This window comes from Ursus americanus, chromosome 4, assembly GCF_024610735.1.
Source record: "Ursus americanus isolate L20-20 chromosome 4, mUrsAme1.1.p, whole genome shotgun sequence".
In the NCBI taxonomy this organism is placed as follows: Eukaryota; Metazoa; Chordata; class Mammalia; order Carnivora; family Ursidae; genus Ursus; species Ursus americanus.
In genome coordinates, this window is record NC_142130.1 from 8,199,892 (window position 1) to 8,221,136 (window position 21,245).

The 21,245-nt window shown below is 37.7% G+C and overlaps 1 protein-coding gene across 10 annotated transcripts in view; it reads right to left on the reverse strand.

Moving 5' to 3' along the window:
- Nucleotides 1-21,245, reverse strand: part of MECOM (MDS1 and EVI1 complex locus) — a 545,991-nt gene that overhangs the window by 48,556 nt on the left and 476,190 nt on the right. For 7 of the 10 annotated variants that reach the window (XM_045788608.2, XM_045788603.2, XM_045788606.2 and 4 more), the window contains exon 3: nt 10,169-10,303. In XM_045788608.2, the coding sequence (XP_045644564.1) occupies nt 10,169-10,303 (135 nt within the window). The other 3 variants (XM_045788609.2, XM_045788610.2, XM_045788607.2) reach the window with 3 other exon arrangements.

Genomic DNA, 21,245 nt, shown 5'->3' on the forward strand with positions numbered 1-21,245 from the left:
CCACAGATAGACTCCAGACTATCTTAAGAAAATCACATCTTGTCATGTGTTATTTCTACAGAAACCAGTGAGTGTGCAGTGCGTATCTTATTAACCCTCACCTGTACATTTTTCTGTTTTTGGAAGTACACCAAGAGGAATAGTTCTGTTCAAAAAGTTATCAGGTTGAGAAAAACTATTGTGCATTCACTTTTTTTCCCCCTAAATCTTCCAGTTAAATGCTTATAAGCACCCTATTTCATTCTGGAGTTCTATTTCCCCTTAGAAAACAATGGACTTCTCTCAACAGTTTGAATCACCTCTTTTTTTGGCATCTCTCAAAGGTTTAACTTATTAGCTTCCTTTCCAACAACATGTTGACATTTGAATTGTGACATATTAGAACTTTTCGGTGGCTTCTCGGAAATAGTGAGGTTAAAGAGACAATACCCTGCAAGACCGTCACACAGGGCGATTGTCTCTGTTGGGGAACGCTGCTTAGACACACATGCCGGGTCATTTTAAGAAAGTATTATGATATCATGCTTTCTTTGTGGTCCACTCTTAATCATGTCTCTTTTAATTCCATTTCATATTTACTCAATCCAGTGTGAACAGTCCAAGAAACAAAAGAAAATGATAGGTACATTGTAAGTATAGCGTATAGAGACAATATTCTTTGCAGGGACATCGATCGCTACTGTAATTCCCCTTAAGTATCCAGATTGTCATGTGAGGAATATTGAGTGCATAAAAAATAAAAGACACGGAAGAGTGTTGATGTTGGCTTTATTTACTGGAGGTAAAAGGTGACATTCTGGGCCACGAAAGGCAAGGCAAAGCAGAGTGGGTTTTAACTTCAGGGTGTTCTTTTCGATTTTAAGTGAATTTTTATGGTGCTCATGAAACTGAGGTTTGAAAAGAACTGGCAAGCGCCAGACGTAATGAGGGCAGATTCTGGGCACACTTCCTCATATAGCAATAAGAATGTGCCTCGAAGTCCCATCCACCACACCCTTACAAATCTAGTGGGTTTTTTCGAGGTGTTGCTACCACTTGTGATCCTTTTTATATCTCATCTCTTAGGATCTTAGAAAGATTCGGTAACATTATATTTTTCCACCTATAATTACAATGACCCCAAAAAATAATTTGAATACTCGAATCCAGAGATGTCTGCATATAAAGTTAATTTATGTTCTACCTTGGAGAAGTGAGAGGAGGAGTTTAAACAAAAACATAATGACAATTCGTTGCCTCAAAACAGCTATGGGGAGGAATGATGGAATGTAATCTTGGAGGAATCAAACCTTTCTGAAAATCAGATATCACATCTCTGCTTTTATATTATAAAATAGGTCCTTCAGCAAATAAAAATACAATAAATAACAGAAGTGATTTATGTAGCTTTTTCCCACAGGTTTGTATATTAAGTGTTCTTGGCCATGCTCATAAAAATATAACCATAATGTCTTTAAACTCAGTGTAGTCTCAAAATCTCGGCTCTATTGCAGTCCTATGAATTATATGTCATCTGAGTTACGTAACAGAAGCAGAGATCCTACCAATAGAACCTCTCTGGTTTTTGAGTTGGAGAAAAATGGAAGGGAATCATTACTCTGTTGAATTCCATAAAAGAAAAGGTCTCTTCTCCCATCAGGGGGGTTTATGGAAAAAGTTATCTGGATCCAAAATAAAAATGGCCCGGATCTGGGTTTGTGATGAATTCAACTCAAGTATATAAAGAGGGACTCCAAAGTCTCAAAGACTCAGAAAAAGTTCAAATTGATACAAAAAGGGTTGTTGATTTATTATTTTGCTCTGTCTCTCTTGGAATGCTTTCTAAGAAGGAAAAAAAAACCTCAATTCCCCACAATAGAAGTTGAAAGATAAGAGGAACGGGGCCTTAGTGTATAAGAAAATAGGAATATATAAAAATTCTGTTCTTTTAAAAGTCATGATAAGCATTTTTAAAATGTGTTAGCTCCTCTAGAGTTTTCTCTTTGGTAGCGAGTAACAAATTCCAGAAATACAACATGTTATGACCATGACCTAACTGTGCGTACATTTGACACTTCTGAAAGTTAAGGTAGTTTTTTCATAAATTTCCCAATATCTTCATGGACTCTTTTTATTTTTCCAGAAAGCTATTTTTCTATCTTTGTCAGTATGGATATTATATCTAGATCTCTGGATGCCTCAATTTATAAGAATAAATATTTGTAGTAAATGTTTTAATTAATAATCATTTTGTATTTTTTAATTTTCTCAATTTGCTAAAATAGCATAGTAGTGAAATTTCTAAATATTTTTTTTAATTCTAAATCATTCGATTTTGAAAATAAAACTAGAAATTCCCCAAATTGTTCACTCTTACTAGTGGTAAAATTCACAATTTAAGGCATAAATTTAACATTATATACATCCATAAAGGAATTACTCTGAACATAATTATTATACTTAATGTATTTTAATCAAACCTCGAAACCAGTTCCAAATGCCAAAAGAATATCCCTTCAGTTAATATTCACAAGGCTAAGCTAGGGATAAAAGGCAGTGGTGATTGGATTTGATTTAACAAATTTTAGACTTCCAAGAGGTATATTTTCATACAATATTATATATAAGCATGGATGTACTTGGATATGTTATATATTTTTATATGTGACCTATAAAAGTGGTAAAGTGTACACCTTGGGGAAATTTTAAATTTGCATAAAATATTAGCAATCTCATATTAATATAAATGAATGTTTAATGGCATATGCTTAATTCTAATTATATATCATATAAGGGATATGTAATAAATTATATACAGTAGTTTGTATATAATATATGTTACAGTAGTTTGTATATAATATATGTTACATATAGTTATATATTATATGTAGTTGGAATTGGGATTAATCATATTTTATTAAATATTCATGTTCTTTTGTTATTTAAGTCCAAGACCACAAGTACTAAAAAGAGTATGGGCGCTTACAAGCATTCCGATAGGAAAGTTAATAGGCTATAAAAGACTTCAGGCAAATTCTGTTTTATACTGTCAAGGCCTGTGTTCAACCGAGTCCTCCATCAAATAGACAATGCTACTATTTGTATTTATAAATGGTAATAATGTGGGTTCTTGTTTATTATCCTATAAAATAGAAAAATCTAGAATCTGTCAGACCAGACTTACAGTCTAGTTTGCTATGCTTGGATCAATTTGAAGTATTGTGTTTGTACCACTGAGACAGAAGAGAAATTCAGTGCACAGGGGGGAAAACAAGAAAAAAGAAAACACATCATTTACTTTTAAAAAGATGAACAAGGCCTCATTGTTATGAATCCCGTTTATTTTTCCTGGTCAAGCACTGAAGTTTTATTTATGCTTAATAGACTGCATTTGGCATGTCTAAAAATGACAGAAGTGTGAATTATGAATGACCTTCAACCTATTCAGGAAGTTGTAATAATTGAAATAATAGAGAAATGTACTCCCTGCAGAATCTGTACGGAGAGACAACTTTTTCAGACTATTGCGGTCTTCTCCCTTTGAAATTGACAGTTGATTTCTGCCTCTTCCAGCTCCCACCATTCAGCCTGAATGCTTTATTTTCTATAGCTTCATGCAATGTACCAGACTAGGAACAGCTTAGTGGAAACTTAACATTTGGAAGCTAGGTGGGAGAGGAGGTAGGTGACAGTTTGCATATCCGAACAAAGTCAACATTAGATATGAACACATCTGTCAGCCCTGGTGCTGCAGAGAGGTAACATCAGGTCCACAAAGACAGTGTGTGCATATGTGCTAGCTTTAGAAAACACTGTCTGGACCCCTGATCTACCATAGCTATGTGGGAAACCCCAATATTCAGGAGGGCATGAGTAATGTCAAGTTTTTAGCCTCACCAAGAGAGACTCTATTATACATTCTCAGCCAAATTGGTAAGAGATAATGAGAAGTGTCTTCAGGAGACAGAGAGATTGATTACAGAATGGAAAGATATTTGTCCAACAGAATGGAAGTTTTATCACGGCCACGTTGTGCCAAAGCAAACCACTCTCAGTTTCCTTAATTTCTCCAAAGAGATGGTATACCATATTCATCTTTCAGATGACAGTCTAAAGACTAGAAGATATTTTGAGAAACATGAGGTACTGTCTTCCTATATCCAAAAATATGTATCCATCGGTTATTTTCAGGACAAAAATATTATTGGAGGTGAAGCTTCCCCCCATATTTATCTCTTTATTAATAACATGAGGAGAAAGCCAGGTATAATTTATTGGATGACACAAAACAGAGAACTGACTGTTGGTTTTAGTTTGTATAAACATAGCAAATGATAATGATCCACCTACTATTATATCTGGAGCCTACAGTGTACCCAGTCTGGAAGCCTTGAAAGTTTCAATGAAATGACCTCTACGGACCCCTACAGTCCCCACAAGAAATATCCTCTTGTCACCTGCCTTTAATGTGGCCATTTCATTTGATTCTAGGAAAACCGATCATTCTGAATGGTTTCAGAATGCCTGGGAAGAGTTCCATCATCACATCATGAGGAAGCTAAAGATCATATTTGGGTTTTTTACCAGGCTGGAGGCTTTTCTTGTGTCCTTGACCAACATGTTTTCCACCTTGATGGACTGTAATGCATTCTGACGTCTAACTCTTTGGCACCATTCCAGAAATAGCTAGACTCTAGTATGGGTGTGATGCTTTGAGATCTTCCTGAATGGCAGGTGTTACATACACACAAACACTAAGTACTTAAAATATGTACAGAATACCTCAGGTCATCCACTTTTTCAACTTATGTGACCTGTGAATCTTCATAAAATTCCTAGTCTGCATAGTGTTATGGCTATCCTGTGTCGTGAGCATCATTACGTGAAGGAAACATTTCTGGGGTAGGGTAGTGGCCAGGGCTGTTTGTTTTATCATGTGAATATCAAATGGCAAACTATATCTGAGACAGTTTCATCTTCAGGTGAAGGAAGTAACTTATCAGGCAGGCAACATCCCCCCAAAGTCAGCTTAGGCCCCGTTCACAAGGCCGGGCTCTGGGTACTGCCAGCTGGCATTCATCTTAAAACAGCAGAGCATAACTTTGGTATAAAAGTGGAACTTGACTTAAAAGGAAAGCAAAGAAAATGCCCCAAGCCAATAATAATTTTAACATCAAAAGAGGTCATAGAAAATGTGGACAGAAATCCTTGTAAAGGAAGAGCAAATTAACAAATTACCTGACAGTTGACGCAAACATTTTTAAAAAGTGGAAAGAGGTGAACAAATTACATTTTGCTTTTCACATCGCTGGTCTTCCCTGCTTTTTTGCACAAATTGCATTAATTGAATAATTCAGGAAAACTTTTTTTTCTCCGTAAAAAGCCAAAGAAAATAACTTGATAATTGAGCCCATAATAAGCTTGTAGTAATAATACTACTCTAGTGTCACGGCCGTCTGATAGAACCATTGACGTGGACCTAAGGAGAGGGAAAGTGGGTGTGCCAATTCAGCCCTGATCGTCCTGGAAGCAGTTAAAACTTTATAAGGTAAAGCACAAACGAGAACGCTGCCCGCTCCAACTGAAAACACTGTACAGTCTTGCTGCCGCTCATTAACCACAAGAGAGCTGGCAGGACCCCTACGGGAATTTTGACCTTGATTTCTCTGAGGGGCGCCCATTCTTCTATATCTTATTTCTTCAAAATATACATCAGGCATTGGATAATCTCTTATTGACACATTTCTTTTTATTCAAAGTGAACAGCAGACTTCTCTTATTCTACTTACTAAATACCAGCTGTCAAGGGCCTGTTTAAAAATGAAAGGACTTATCACCTTGTGTAAATGACAAGATTAATAATGTCTTGGGTTTCTGAGAACTTTATTCCAGTTATAGACCATGTTAAGGGCAGGCCAGGAGTTTGAATGAAACCGTGTTCTTTTCCAGGATGCAGAACACATATATACACATAAAACGTTACCCCAAAGCACACGCCCAAATCGTTCTAATTATCATGAGTGGAAAGGCAGGTCTTAAGTCTATAAAGTCAACGTATATGAATTGTGCCTTACTGACCTGATTACAACCAATATGGGTTCACCATGAAGAAGTATTAGGGGAAAAGCTGTGTTCAAAGAACTGGCTATTGCATAAGTACCCCAAATTTGCAAACATATCATAGATGAGAACTGGCCTTGTTTGAGGTAGATAGGGGGTCTATAGGGTCACCTTGCCTTTTTTCAAGGTGAGGGTATAGAAATATGGAGGTATGAGGTGACTTATCAAAGAATGGAGGGAAAGGTAAGAGCAGGGTGAGGCCAAATCTAAAGCAATGTGCTACACCCACCCAGCAGAATGGTTTGTAAACGTACCTACAAGACATCAAAGGAAAGGACAGCAAAATATCCAGAATAAAACAGAAAGAAAGAAAACCTCAACAAATCATCTAGATGTGTACCTACTTAACATTCAACACATGGGTGTTTCCAGATGTAAATGAAACTCAAAATAATTAATTGTTTTCATGCTTCCCCTGCATATTTGGTCCTCCTGAGGACCTATTCTAGAAAGAACTTTCATCACCCAACTCTCTGCTTTTGCTCCTGCCCTGCTCTACCTCTCGGTGCCAGCTCTTGCTCCTGAAAGCAACCGGGGACAATTTCAGACTGTTAAAATGTAAAAATATTGAAGCATTGTCTGTCTCAATAAAAATTTCCAGCTAAATGCTATGCCACAGCAATGTGGCTATGTAACATTGTACAGAAATTTTAAGGAATATGGGGAAACTAATTAGGACTTCAAGGATAAAGAACCTTGGACATTATTATAGATCTTCTATTTTATGACTTGAATGTGATTGTTTAATTTACTAGTGTCTTTGGTGTGACCTTCTTCTTCAAAGATAAATTACTATAGTTAATACAATATTTTCTGGGGGATGGTAGGGGATATCAGCCAGGAGCTGCAGCTACTTAGAAATTATGATTTAAGCATTCACTCCAGTGTTTTCAGAATTCCTATCTCCAAAAACATCACTGCAATAATTTTGAAAACATGAAGAGACATCTAAAAACAATAAGCTTGGGTCTTTCTAGGAAGCATTAAGAAAGAAAACGGCCACAAAGCTCACTCTGGCGTGAGGGGGAGAAAAAAACCCTGAAATAAAATAACTCACAGAAATCTACTGGAAAATTTAAACTCAGGAAAATCCCCTCAAATAAAATCCTTGTACAGAAGTATTAGGAAAATGTTAATCGCATGGCCTTTGTTTTTATGAGATAAACCAGATTACATCTTTTCTCAACTTTACTTGAAAATCAAAATCCATGCTGTTCCTAAGTACTTCTTCACCACCAGACAAATCAAATATGGGTTTTATCCAGTACACATGTTTTGACTGTCTCACTATTACCAACCTGTATTATCATCTTAGCAAGAACATTTATTCTCTTTTATAGAACTCTTCCACATCATTATAAAACTGATCCACATTGATTAAGCTTAATCTTTAACATCAGAATTTCTAAAAATATCTTCTTTGCAAAAATAAACTATAATTTATACACCCTTGTTTTGTTCTGGGCCATCTTTCCCCTTCTTTATTAGACGTCATAAGTATTATAATGACTAGACTACAGTTGAGATTCATCTGACATTTTTCCTTTCTGTAGCCCAGGACTTTTACCTGTCCTGTTATTAAAATTCATTTTATAAACTTGAACTCTAAGAATCGGAGCAAAGAGAAACACTTTTTTTATAATTTCTTGAGAGTGCTTCATCTGCTATTGTTTGTGCAGGTGAGTTGATGTTGCTCGTGTTTAATAATTACTCCTGGTCCAGGTCTCTCTTTATGGACATTAAATAATATCTCACACAACGAAAGTGTTCATTATGTGATGAGTTGTGCTTATTCACCATTTGGCAACTCTTATTTCTCATGGAAAACAGAACAAGAAAATAGACCTAGAGAATCTCTTTAGTCAGCTCTTTTATCATTGTACCTAGTCCAACATTCACATTTCAAAGCTGTCTGAAATTGTAGTCTTAATTAACTTGTAGAACTATGCATACAAGCTTACAGATGAATACGTTTATAAAATATGCATACGCTATTTGGGTATCTGTTCTCTTTTGTCTTGTCAACTGGGCTAAGTATGATTGTATGCATATATTGCCTATCACACAAACCTGACTTTTACCTCTGACTTTCCTCTCTCGTTGTTTATGGGTGAACTTACTTGACCATGTAATGTCAATTTCACAATTATGTTATTTGATATGTGCTATGTTACTATCTTAGACTTCTGCCAGTAAAATACATAAATTTAAAATGAGTGCTTACAGAAATAATGGGTATGTGTCTAATATTGGCCTTTTATGTTTTTCCTGATTAACTATTTCCCTTCATTCTTCAATTAAAATAAGTAAACATGCTGTTCATTATGGTATGAAACCAGCATATTTTCTTTTGAAAGCAATATATTTTATAATGTGTGTTTCAAAAGTAACTGTGTTAAAATTATAAATGCCTGCCCTAAGAAGCAATCTAATTCATAGTTAGCAATAGCAAAATGGTTTTGCTTTTTTAATGCAATCAAGATTCCCAATAAGAAGAATATATTTATTACAACATATGAGACACATAAATATTAAATGAAAAAACGTATTGGCCACAAGTCCCAGTCTTACACCATCCTTTCACTGATCCTACAACAGTTTTATCTGTCCAAGGAGATAGCTCCTATTGTCAGTAAATATGGTAGCAAATAATTATTATGATATAATTACATTATTTCATCTTACAGCTGCCTTTTGAGGTCTGTCAGCTCCTTTATTTTAGGAAACATAACCTGAAAAATTCATTTACAACACCTATGTATTTCCCACATCTACAAATAGTGTATGCTCAAAAAGTGTTTGTTGTTGATGTGACAGTAACTCATATGATGGACTTGGGATATTTTCTGCTCCCAATCAATAGTTAATTTAATAATGTTTTCCTTTGTCAATAATGCCTCTTGTTTTCTTACAGCAAAGGGAAAAAATAATTGATTGGTTTATTATTTTTGATATATGTGGAAGATTTCTAAATGATACCTATTTGAACCTAATTTTACAATTTACTACCTCTTACACAGTTTAGTCAGTAAAAATTATCTGGTAGCTGGTAAAATGCCAAAGAATAATCTCATAATGATGATTGAAATAGAGTCTTAGGCCATATGACGCTAACATTACTTAACAGCTTTCAAATGGAAACATCTAATTTAAACTTTTCTTTTTCTTGGTGCTGATTTTCACAGTAAATTTGCCAAACAACTATTTTAATATGGCCTTTGAAACATATTTGATTTAGGTAACCATTGGGTTAAAAGAAATAAATGATGGATAACATAATTAAATTCGAACCCAACAGTGTTTATAAAACAAAAATTAACAGGCTACACCTTTTGTTGTTTCAGGTATTGTCATACTAAGTTACAAGATTCATAACCTAACTTTATTGAGTGCAAAATATGCTTCATGATATTTTCATGATCTTATTTCATAGTTATTGTTATTAAAGTTAACCTCACTGCATGGGCCTCCATAAAGCAATTTCTAGCAGTGATATTTTTAACTTTTCACCAAAAAAAGGAGTATTTTGTTTAATCTAAAAGTGTTTCTCATTTGTAAACAGGCAAATCAATATAAAATGCACAGCCAGATAAGACCACATGTAGATTTTATCTAGATAGATAGATAGATAGATAGATATCTACTATTTCAAGTAAAATCTATATAATATTTCAAGTGTATCACCTCCAATTTCTGCACAAATTCATAAAGTGTTATTGAGTAGCTCAATACTTCCCATGAATGTTTCTCTATTATGATGGTAAAGAAAAAAGGTAAAGAACAACTAGCAATAAATAGTACTCTGTTTTTAAAACATTCAATCACACTCAGAAAACTAGAGCATTTATGAAGTTACGAAGTGCGTAAACTACCCAAAAAAGTAGCACTGAAAGAAAGTAGTACTGCAAATAACTTTATTCTGCATCTTACTTATATTTGTGCATTACCTTTCACCATATCAACAAACAGGCCACAAGGGTCTACTGCAGCTCACTGTTATTTTTATTCTTCAGGCTTCACTGATACTTTAGTGCTCTCAAAGAAAGACAAGAAAATCTTTACAACATACCTGGTCATTTATCTGGCATGCAACGAGGTTGTGTTGATCGTAACAGCCAGCGAACCTGATGTACTTGAGCCAGCTTCCTACATCTGGTTGACTAGCATCTATGCAGAACTTCACATTGCAAAACTCATCTAAGATCTGGAAGGAAGAAGAGGAGAACAATCAATTTCCATATCAGTTCATTCATTAGAATGGTTAATTGCTTGAAAATACTTTATTCAAGTGTATAGTCCTCCTTTAAAACCTTAAAAAAAAAAGTCAGGCAGCATGCATATTAATAAAGGAGGAATAATAAGTTATCTTAGAAGCAGCAATGTACTGTTTTTTAAAAGAACAAAGCAACTGTACATTATTGCAAAAACTGATCAATTGATTTAAAAAAATGCTTGTTTCCTTGTTATGCATGAATGAGTGCTATTGACTTAATTTTATTCCATGTGATTTTTACAAAAAATAATATTGAACAGCATATATTAACCTCATATTTCTAAACTAAATAGTCAATGTTTTAGATTCAGATTGTCTTCCCATGTAACTGTATACTTTCACATTTTTGCCTTTTAAATTAATTCAATTAAAAAACTTTAAATATCACTAAATTCCTTTTCACTTTGCATTTCACTACCATGAAACAATTAAATCACGCCCTTAATGGAAGAAGTTATTAAGATCTGTCTCATAAATGTTTCTGACCAAACTTAAGAAAAATAAATGAAAACAAATGATTGGTAAACACTCATGCAAAATATGGCAACCTAATGTTTTAGTTAACACATGCCAATGCATATTTCAATTTTATGGTTAGTAAGCAAAATAACAAAACTGACTTGTGAACAAGTAAAAAATATATAGTAATATTGTAATAAACTGCCATCATTATCTATGGTTCTGTATTGTTATTTTTCACAAAATTTTACATTTGGCCTATCCTGAATATTAATCATTACTTAGGGCACCTTAAACAAAAATTGAAATGGGAAACGTCCATTTTTAAGGTTTTGCATACTTACACGAAGCTATTCTGATTCACTAGCAGCAATAACGTTTTAAACAACAATATTAAAAACTGCAGAGTTGTTGACCTAATGGCGAATAAGTAGAAAGGCTGGTAATGTTAATGTCAATCACTTAATGCAAACTTGAGGAAGTTTCCTATCACAGACTAAATAAGACAGTCCAGAACAAGAACTAATGAATTAAATAACTCCCACAGAACCCTGCTGTATCTACACCTATGTAAAAGTAAAAACTAAACTCTTGGGCATATAGACCAAAAGCAATCTTCCATAGAATTCAGATAATCGCCTAGTTGCAGATTCAACTCATCAACTCACCCACAAACTTCAAGAAGCCCAGAGCTCTGAGGGCTCTAGTCAAGAGGCTTTATGAATAAGCCTTTGGCCATGAGGCAATTAAAGAGCAATAAGTAGTCCCACAATTTAAAAAAGAAAAATCAAAACAGAAGAAAGGGATAATATTTGCTACACACACACACACACACACACACACACACAAGTACGTCTTTTTCAAGACACAGCGTCACACTAACAACAGAAAGTCTACTTTAAATAGCCTCTCTAGTGAGAAAGACAAATATTAACAATTTCTTATTTTTAAAATTACAAACTTTAAGTTGTTTTCTTCAACTCTCAATGCTGAGTGACTCTAATGGCAAGTTGAGATTCCCCCCCCCCCAGATGTCTATGGGGGAGCATAAATAACAATAGCAATACACATTTTAAAATAGTAAAAAGTTGGGATTTTGCTTTGTTTGTTTTTTGGCTTGTTTGGTTTCTGGTTGATCTTTTGTTATTTGTTTTCTTGACTAGCAAAAAAAAGGCAGTTGTACTGACACACTAGAGAAATATTTAATGAAGGAAATAGGGTGAAGTCAATGAAATGCAACACCAGTTCCATTTCATATTTGCAGAAAGACGTGGAAAACTTGTTAATTTCAAAGTCAAGCATCATCTATCCCCTTAGCTTTCGAGCATTCCCTTTTGCGGGGGCAGGGAGTTAAGTATTGCATATACTGCACATAAAAATTCTGGGTGTAATTTTATTCCGTGTTAACATTATTGCCATTGCCACTGTCAACAGTGAAATTAATTTAAAAACAGGTTCATTTCTAAAGAATGTCTTTTTACATATATGTTATATGATTATTCAAATATTTCACCAACATATTAACTTTCTTACTCTCAATATTCTTGCCCCAAGACAAAAGCTGAACTTTCTCCAAAAACGTTTCCCCCCGGGTGAATTATTCACTTTTGATTTGCTAGCAGAACTGCATTTGTCTCCCAAATGTCTTAATCGTCTCGGAAATCTCGAATAAAATAAAGTAAGAACACATCTTCCGTCATTTCATCTAACACACTCCTGTGTTTTTAAAAGCTGTCAAGTTCCAAAGATAGCTTAAAAAAAAAAAAAAGAATTCCCTTTAGGTGGACTTTAGAGAAAGGCCCTTTCAAAAAACCAACAGCAAAAGGAAAGAAAAAAAAAAATCCCCACAATCTAGCCAAAGGGTCCGAATGTGACTTTCTCGCGAAGCAGCACACGATGTTGGACAGCAAAGCTGTTACTTGGCAAGGTGGAACTCGGCCGAAAGCGGCTCCAAAGTCGCGTGGCCGGTGCCAGGAATTCAGATTTTGGCAACCCCACCTTCTGCGTCCCTGATACCGACCGACAGACACACGGAGGGAGGGGAAGTAGGAGAAGAGCGGGAGGAAAAAAGGCCGACAGCCGGCAGAGAGACCCACCGAAGGCCGGACGACCCACCCCGGAGACGCGTCCAGATCGCACGGTTCCACAGGAGGAACAAGGAAATCGCCAGTCCCAGCAACGTAGATAAGCAGCAGGGCTCCGCGAGACTGCGGGCAAGTAGGAAAAGAAGGCTGGGGGGGGGGGGCGGGGGGCGCCCCGGAGAAGGGGTGCCAAGGCAGGAAACTGTCCGAAGTTACAAACTATGCACATCGCCAAGACTTTTTTTTTTTTTAAAGTGAGTTCTCTTACCTTAAGATTTCTATGGCCTCAACTCAGCAATAAAAGGCAATCACAGAAGAATTAAAACAAACAAAATAAAATAATCAGCAGCCCCCAGCTTTCCTGCACGAAAATCCTTTCAAACGATCCCGAACCACATTTCGGGATGTTAAAAAAAAAAAAAAAAAGAAAAAAGAAAAAAGAAAAGAAAGAAAAAGAAAAAAGAAAGCCTCGCGTCTCGATTTCCAAATAGGTCTCTGATAACTTTGTCCGTCTCTAGGATCTGCTCGCCAGGACCACGCGTTTCAGATTTATTGTCCGCCAACAGTGTATTTTTAAGACCAGAAATGAAGTCTTCTCTCGTCTGGGTGACCCGGGTTTGGTGTGTTTTGGCTTTTTTTTCCCCCTTCCTAAATGAGCTCGGAGCTATTCCTTCTGGTTCACATCACCTCCCTCTTTTCTCACTTTCTCTTGCTCTTATCAGCCCGATGTGTAATGAAAGTTATCTGAAACCCACTAAAACTTCTTCCACTTCTCTCTCCCAGTTCCAAGGGGGGGAAAACAGGCAGGAGGAGGAGAGTTTGAAAAGGTGGGGGGCCTGGGGAGCTCTACCCCCTTTTAGATCCTCCGCAGCGCCTTCCCCAGTCCTAGACCCTCACGGGATCGTCCCCTTTCGCAACTCCAAGCGCAGCCGCCGGGTTTCTATTTCATGAACTGTCTCTTTAAAGAGGATCTGCTCGGCCATCCAGAAAGAACCCGGGGCGAGGGAGAAAGGGAGCTATCTCCCGCCGCCCAGAGTGATCGGAAGCCAGACGGGCTCCTCTTTCAGTAAATTTTTAAAGTGACAGCAGCCTCCTCTGGCGGGAGAGGTCACAAAAAGGTCGCCAAGACCCAAGTCCTATAGGGACAGACTGATTATGGATACACCATCCCCCTTAAACATGTAGATTTCTCCGGGTAAACAACCAATGGGCAGATCTCGCCAGGCAAGGATTTCTTTCCCTAGGGAAATATCCTCTGTTTCGTTGTCCTGAAAGCACAAGTGTAAGTGTGTGCGTGTGCGTGCGTGTGTGTGTGTGGTGTGTGTGTGGTGTGTGTGTGGTGTGTGTGTGTTGGAGATGTTAGAGATGGGGGATGGGAGTGATCGGGTGGTGAAGTGCTTTGGGGGGTGTGAGGGTGTGTGCACCAAGGCTGGGGGCGGGGCGCTGGAGGGGGCGAGAATGGGGTTTCGGGTAAAGAGACACTGGCTCATGCTAAACCTAGTAATTAGTTGAGAAATTTTCAGAAAACAGCAGCCTAACAGTGAAAGTTGACATGTCCATTTCCAGTTTTCTGCTAAGCATATTTTCAAATGATTATTGAAATTCATACTCTGTTCCCTCTATTATTATAGTTAGGTCAGCTGAAGAGCATGCTACTTTTTCAAATCATAGTTTTCTTAAAAGAAGTAATTTAAAAATCTGAAACATTTTTTGCATATAACCTGCCCAAATAGCGTATTAAGGACTTGGGGAGATTGACAATTATCTGGTGAGTTTTTGCCATATACTGTGATACGTTAATTAAAACACCATGAACGTCCAAAAGTGGAATTAAGCAGTTTGACAACTCAGGTTATTTTTAAACTTTTAACATTATAAATGCTGCTTTGGGGATCGAGTACTGTACGGTGATTAATAACTTTCTAATATATATGGTCAATTTTTATCAAAACATTTCAGAAACAGCACTGGAAGAAAGAATATAGGGAATGCGTGACAAAATGAGAGTCTACGGATTTACCTATAGTTAACCTTGAAAACTTTAGTAAAACCCACCGGTTAAGTAGAAATAAATGCTTTTTACCACAAAACTCCATTCATAAAAACAAATGAACAAATCCAACTTCTCAGCTCGACACTGGAAAGTTAAGCAAAGTAAGCAAGTCGAGGGACCCTCGCGGGGGAGGGGTGGAGGGAAAGGCTATGGAAAGCCCGCTCATGTTAAACTTTATCAGCAAACGGGGACAACGCCAAGTCCCCTTTTTGTTTTCTCCAAGTGCAAACAGACGTGTAAATCTAGTAGATGTATATTTCCCCAAAATGCTGATTTAAAAACAAAAATAGTAACAAAAGGGAGGGATGTGGGGGAGAGAAAATGACAAGAGGTGGTGACTAATTCGTTTCGGTGGCCTGTTATCTGTGACATTGAACTGTTATTTCAGATAATGGCCATTGTTTGAGGGAAAATCGCACAGCAGTGGTAGGTAGGACAGGAAAAATCCTTTGTAAATAACCTAAAACGCGGTCAGATATTCCCATAGAGTTCGGCGCTTGAGAACCTTTAAGAGCCCCCGGTTTGCTGCCATTGATTTCCTGCCCTTCCTCAACTTGCCCATTGTCGGAGCCTTTTTTTTTTTTTTTAATTTAGCCATAAATTGGACCGGCTCGAGCTATGAGCTGTTCTATTTTCTTCCTGTCAGGATGAGGGATTTGTTTTATGATGCATTGTGTATTAAATACAAGTAATCTGGGGAACCGATTGCTTCAGACAGTGCGGCCTGATCAGGGGGTCTGAGAGCTCAGCTCCCCAATCCCCCGCCCCAGCCCCGCGGCCCCCGCCTCCTTGCCCTTTACAAAGCGGCTCTGAAAAGGAGGAAACGTCGGTGGATAAACAAAAGGTCGGGTAGAATCAGTGGCAGGTCCTGGCTAAATTAGGATTTCGTGGAAAGGGCCTCCGAGTTTTTTCCCTTATATTGGGTTCGGGTGGGGGAGGCGGGGCGACTTTCAAGGTCTGGTACTTGCAGATGCGGCAGGAGTCCGGTAGATGGCGTTGCGCCCCGAATTAAGGCGCTGCGGCTGCGGTTTCAACCGCCCAGGTGAAGCGACTGCCGCCCGGCGGGCGCCGGCCTCGGGCTTCGCCCTGCGCGTAACGCGTCGGCCGGCCCGCGTTCCCGGAGCTTCTGGCCGAGTGCACCCCGCACTCCAGACAACGCAGACACCGGCCTGGGCTAGGGCTAGCTCTACGTAGGGCATTCTCTTCTCCAAACAGAGCCAAAAGAGTTAACGCCTTCTCTCTGAAACCTTGGAAGATCTATCTAGAGAGATGGGGGATTATTTAGCCTTATCATTATTATATTAATATCATCATCATCAGTCTTGCTCTCTACTGAATAGTCTGTGAGAAAGACTAAAGGAAATCATCAGAAGGACCCGGGCAAACACTAAATATTAATCTCTCTCCCTGGCTCTTGGCCCCCCGCCTTTGCTCTCACGCTCCCGCTCTCTCCCTCTCTCCCACCCCGCCCCCTCTCCTGTTTTGATTATATAATAACTTGGTGTAAAGACAGAGTCACCCCACTTTTTCCCCGACGACACAGCTGTAAGTTTAAAAGTAAAGTCCTGAAATCCCAGGGTAGTGAGATGGGGGCCTTGGTTCTCATGGAAGGAGCCTCTTGGTATTTCAATAGCCCTTTAGAAGACCCTAACCCAACTCCTCCCATCAGGAGTGAAACAGAAGAGGGGACAGAGGGCTGGAGGAAAAGGTTGTTGCAGGGGACTTGTTTTTTCTCCCTGGTTAACTGGCTTTCCATCAGGAGGTTTCTAAAACAATAAATAAATACAAGGAGCCAAATACCACCACCAATTCCCTTTATTCCTTGGGATTTCTGGTGAAATCTGTTTACAGTAGTTCCCAGTTACAAATTAATCTGCAAAAGCCGCTGTCTGCTCAGCAGTAATCAGTAACATGCGTGTTCTGCAGTGTTTAGCGCTGCCCTTGAAATGGGCTATTAAAAATAATGGTTTTACTATAATCTCAAACCAACTTTAATTTGCAAACATGTATCAGGACAAATGATCTAAATATTAAGGGGATGGAATGGAAGAACTTGTACTACAACAAATGTATAGCTCTGGGGAAAGCAGAAAATAGAGTGATTCATCAGCAATGTTTAAAAAGAGAATCATACTCTTAAACCATTTTTTCCAGAAGGAATTAAAATATTGTTTTTTCTGTCTCATTCCGTTAATTGTTGTTTACCAGGAAAAAAGCATTGGAAAATATGAGGTTTGAGTGTGAGTTGATAGATTTTCTGGGAGCTGTAAAGATCCCCCTTTGGCTGATGGCAGGGCTGAGGTGGGAGAGGTTAATGTGTTTTCTTCCTGGTTTGAAAAGGGCATAAACCCTCCTCAGGCCCCTTCCTTCCTCCCCCATCTGCGTGGATTGCAGAATCTTTAAAAGGCTCAAAGATTTCCAATAAGGCCACTGGCTCTGCCTTCATTGTGTAACTGTTTATTTAAAATAAGTCAATATATTAGTTAAAGCAGTAAGAAGTTAGTGCTCCAGTATTCAAGTGATTCCCACAAGACTGTAAGCTGATGCCTCTTTTAAGCCTTAAACTTCATGGTTGTCCCAGAAGTAAAAGTTCTGCTAATGGAGACCCTATGGGCATGGTACATTCCAGCACATCATTAAAGGAAAGAAAAGCAGTCCAGCCAAAGCCAGATGAAATGACTGCACTGTCCACTTTTAATAGGCTTCCTGTGGACAAACAGCCCTGTAACACTCTGCAGAGGACAATATTTAAAAACAAGACAACTTGCTGGCAGTTTTCAATACCATAAAGTTAATAAAGTATGTTCCCATTCACCCTGACATTATGTTTTTCGTTTATAGAGGAAGGCACTTTATAACCTCAGCCTAAGTAGAGTTCCCTTAATTCCGCAGCTTTGGGTTTCTTGAGGTGGCTAAATACACACTGAAGTTCAAGCCTGACATTTTTGTTTTAACACTGTTTTTTTGTAGCTTTTCAAGAACGTACAAGTGCATTTTTACATTTCTCAAGAGCAGTTTCATTCATGGAGATCCTGTTAAATCTCGTTTCATACAGTTCACATCAAGAAGCATGAAATAATCTGAGAAATTGACATTTGGCTGAACAATAACTGCTTGCTAATTAAATTAGCTTCATGTATAGATATTGATGTGTGTTTAAAAAGAAAATCGATGCTTCCTTTTCCACATTAGAATGGGATTTTGCAAAATTTAACTTAACTGAGACAAAGATGAGAAAAACTATATATGTCTTTAGGATTCAAGAGACTCCCCACTGATTCTCAGATAAATATTTTCCCCAATACAGAAACTCCAATTTTTCTCTCCTCTTTCTTTCCCTCCAAATTCTTGACCACCTACAAGTTCCTTCTCCCAAATCCTTTTACTTAAAGAGTAAGCCTTGTAATGAAGCATAATATCTAGCAAGAGAAACTAGATCAGAAAGCCATGGACTCAAAGGTAGTATTTTAATTTTAGTGTATGTGTTTTAATCGGGGGCGGGGGGTATTTCACAAGATGGGCTCCCAGATTTGAAGGTGAATTCTGTGGTACTGGATAGGTAGACCCCAACAAAACAGTCCAGCACAATAAATTTACAAATAAAAAGGGCTCTGAATGTCTATAGTCACCGACATACATCATCACTGCTCAGGAAAGATATTTCTGGTCTCTCTTGATGGACTTTTGTCTTTTTTTTTTTTTTTTTAAATCTATGGGTGTGGGGGAGGAAACTGTTGGGGAAAAAAAAGAAAGAAGGAAATTAAAGGTAAAAAAAATGTAAATAAAAAATTTCCCTTGGTCTGGAAATGGGCCCTACTGAAAGCATGTTAATCTCCACCTCAGTAATTTGGTTCTCCAGGAGAAGACAGAAGCCCTGCTGCTGTGCCCTGCACTTCATAAATCACATCTTTATGTGGACAAGGTCAGGGCACCTAACAGCTCAGACATGGGCCTTTGCAGTGGCTCGAGGATTCAGGCATGTTTACTCTCCCGCTTGGCTCTCCGAGGAGTAGTCCAGCACGCTTCTAATTACTTTTGATTATTTTCATTTGCTGGGGTCAGTCTGGCTTGCCAGGACTGCTGGAGGGTTGATTTCCTACAAATCTTGATGTCTTTGTAGGACGGCACTGTGTGCGTTCAGAATTAGCACCCCGTTATTGTCCCTATAACATGGGATCCTTCATAACAGATACCGTGATATAAAAGTTTCCCCAGTGAACCATTACCTACTTCCTATTTTATTAATTAACTACACAAGCATAATCACCTATCTGATCTAAAAAAAAAAAAATGCAGGCGACTTGCTTACCACTTGAGTATTTTATAGTATATTTGGCCAGAATGAAAGTGAGTTTCTTTTTTTCTTTCTTTCTTTTTTTGCTTTGACTTTAAATATATTTAGTAATGACTAGCAGCTCTTTGGAAACTAAGATGAAATACTTTGCTGAGACAACAGCTCTAGTGAATAAATTATTATACTCAAAGATTTATTTCCTAAACTCCAATTAAGACTGCCATATTTAAAATATTTTTTGTTGGGCTATTTTGATGTATTTCAGGCCTAAGCTATTACGCTGAGTGGTTATTTTGTGTGTAAAGCACAACAACAACAAAAAATATATACCAAGTTTAAGTGAAAACACTGCTATAAATTAAAATATAGTAAAATTTTGGTAGAGAAAAAGAGACAAAATACCATTATTTTTCTCTTCCTTATCCACCCAAAGTAGAAATGTTTAATGATCTGATGTGTATGCATTGAAAGATGCCTTAAAAAAATGATGAATAAATAACTTCGCAAAAACTGAAAAACATATATCCACCAAAAAACATATAACATAACATCAGTCTGGTTGTTTGGACATTAAGCATTGTAGATCACTGAGCAAAAATTACTATTACTTTTTCTTTTTGTAGATGATAACTTGGATCATCATTATAATTAGTCTCAAAAAGCCAAATCCCTCGTTCTTCCTCACTTCAGCTCAAATAATTAAATGGTCTTAGAATTAACCTCAACTCTTTTAGGAATTAACTTTTAATTATTTTATTTATTTTAATTAATTCAATATTTCAAGACACCATTTAGTACATCACACAATAACTCCAGGGTCACTTCTTCCCTGAAGCTACAAAAACACCATATCAGGGTATTTTTGACTCATAATTCTGTGGGGAAAGTGAGTTGGAAGACCTTTGTCTACTCCTGTCTCCACTCCCAGCTATGTGCCTGTGGATAAGTCACTTAACCTCTGAGTTAGTTTCCGTGAAAGTTTCATAATATCAGCCCAACAGGAGTGTTGGGAAAATAAACTGGGTAATGTGAGTGTGAACTGCTCTGAGTTCATGGGAACAGGGCAAAATACTGTAAGTTTCACAGTTTTGTGTTGGTATACTGGGTTAGAATACACTTACATGCACATACAATGAGGAAGATAGTCTAGTCTATAGTGTGAGGAATGGCAAAATAGAAGTATTTTTCTATCCTCGTTCTTCCATTCCAATGTCAGTTGCCCTAATCCTTACCCTGACCTATGGAAGAGAAGAATTTGAAGAAAAATGTTTTTGCTCTCTCAAGCTGCGGTACCCCCAAAGATGTCTGTCTCTGTCTGGCTTGCAGCTGAGTTCGTTCCGTCCCCCCCGCTGTGTTCTCTGCCAATCAGTAAGAGAGAGAGCTCTGAGGCAGATGGAAAATGCCACTGAGATTCAAGATCCCTAAAGACCAGGTTAGGCAGCCATACGCACACATACACATACCTAAGCACACATACATCCGGATTAGTTTTAGGTCAATATTTATTACCGAGGTCAGGAAATTTATTCTCTACCATGTCCTCTGGTGGACTTTAAGTGCCAGAATAGCAGAGATTGGGTCTGTCTTATTTGCGTCTATTGCCCAGAGCCTAACTCAAAACCAGGCATATAGTAGGTATTCAGTAGACGGTTGCTAAAAAATGTTATCAGGACCTTCCTTGATTTTCATTCCCACCTAGCTTGGATGCCCAGCTTGAATGCCTGTTACCTCTTGTGTGAATTACTGCAATGACCTCCTAACAGATCTTCTGACCACAGCTTACCTTCCCACCAGTTTATGCTCAGTGCTGTTCATCTTCCCAAGCATCGGCTGTTAATCACTCCTCTGTTTAAAATTCTCCAATGGGTTTCAGTTGTCTAACGTTTTAGTATAAACTATTCCATTTTTTGAAAATTAAATGAAGCCATATATATGTAAATCACTTAGAATCATGCACGGTGCCTAGCATGTGGTCAATAAAAATAG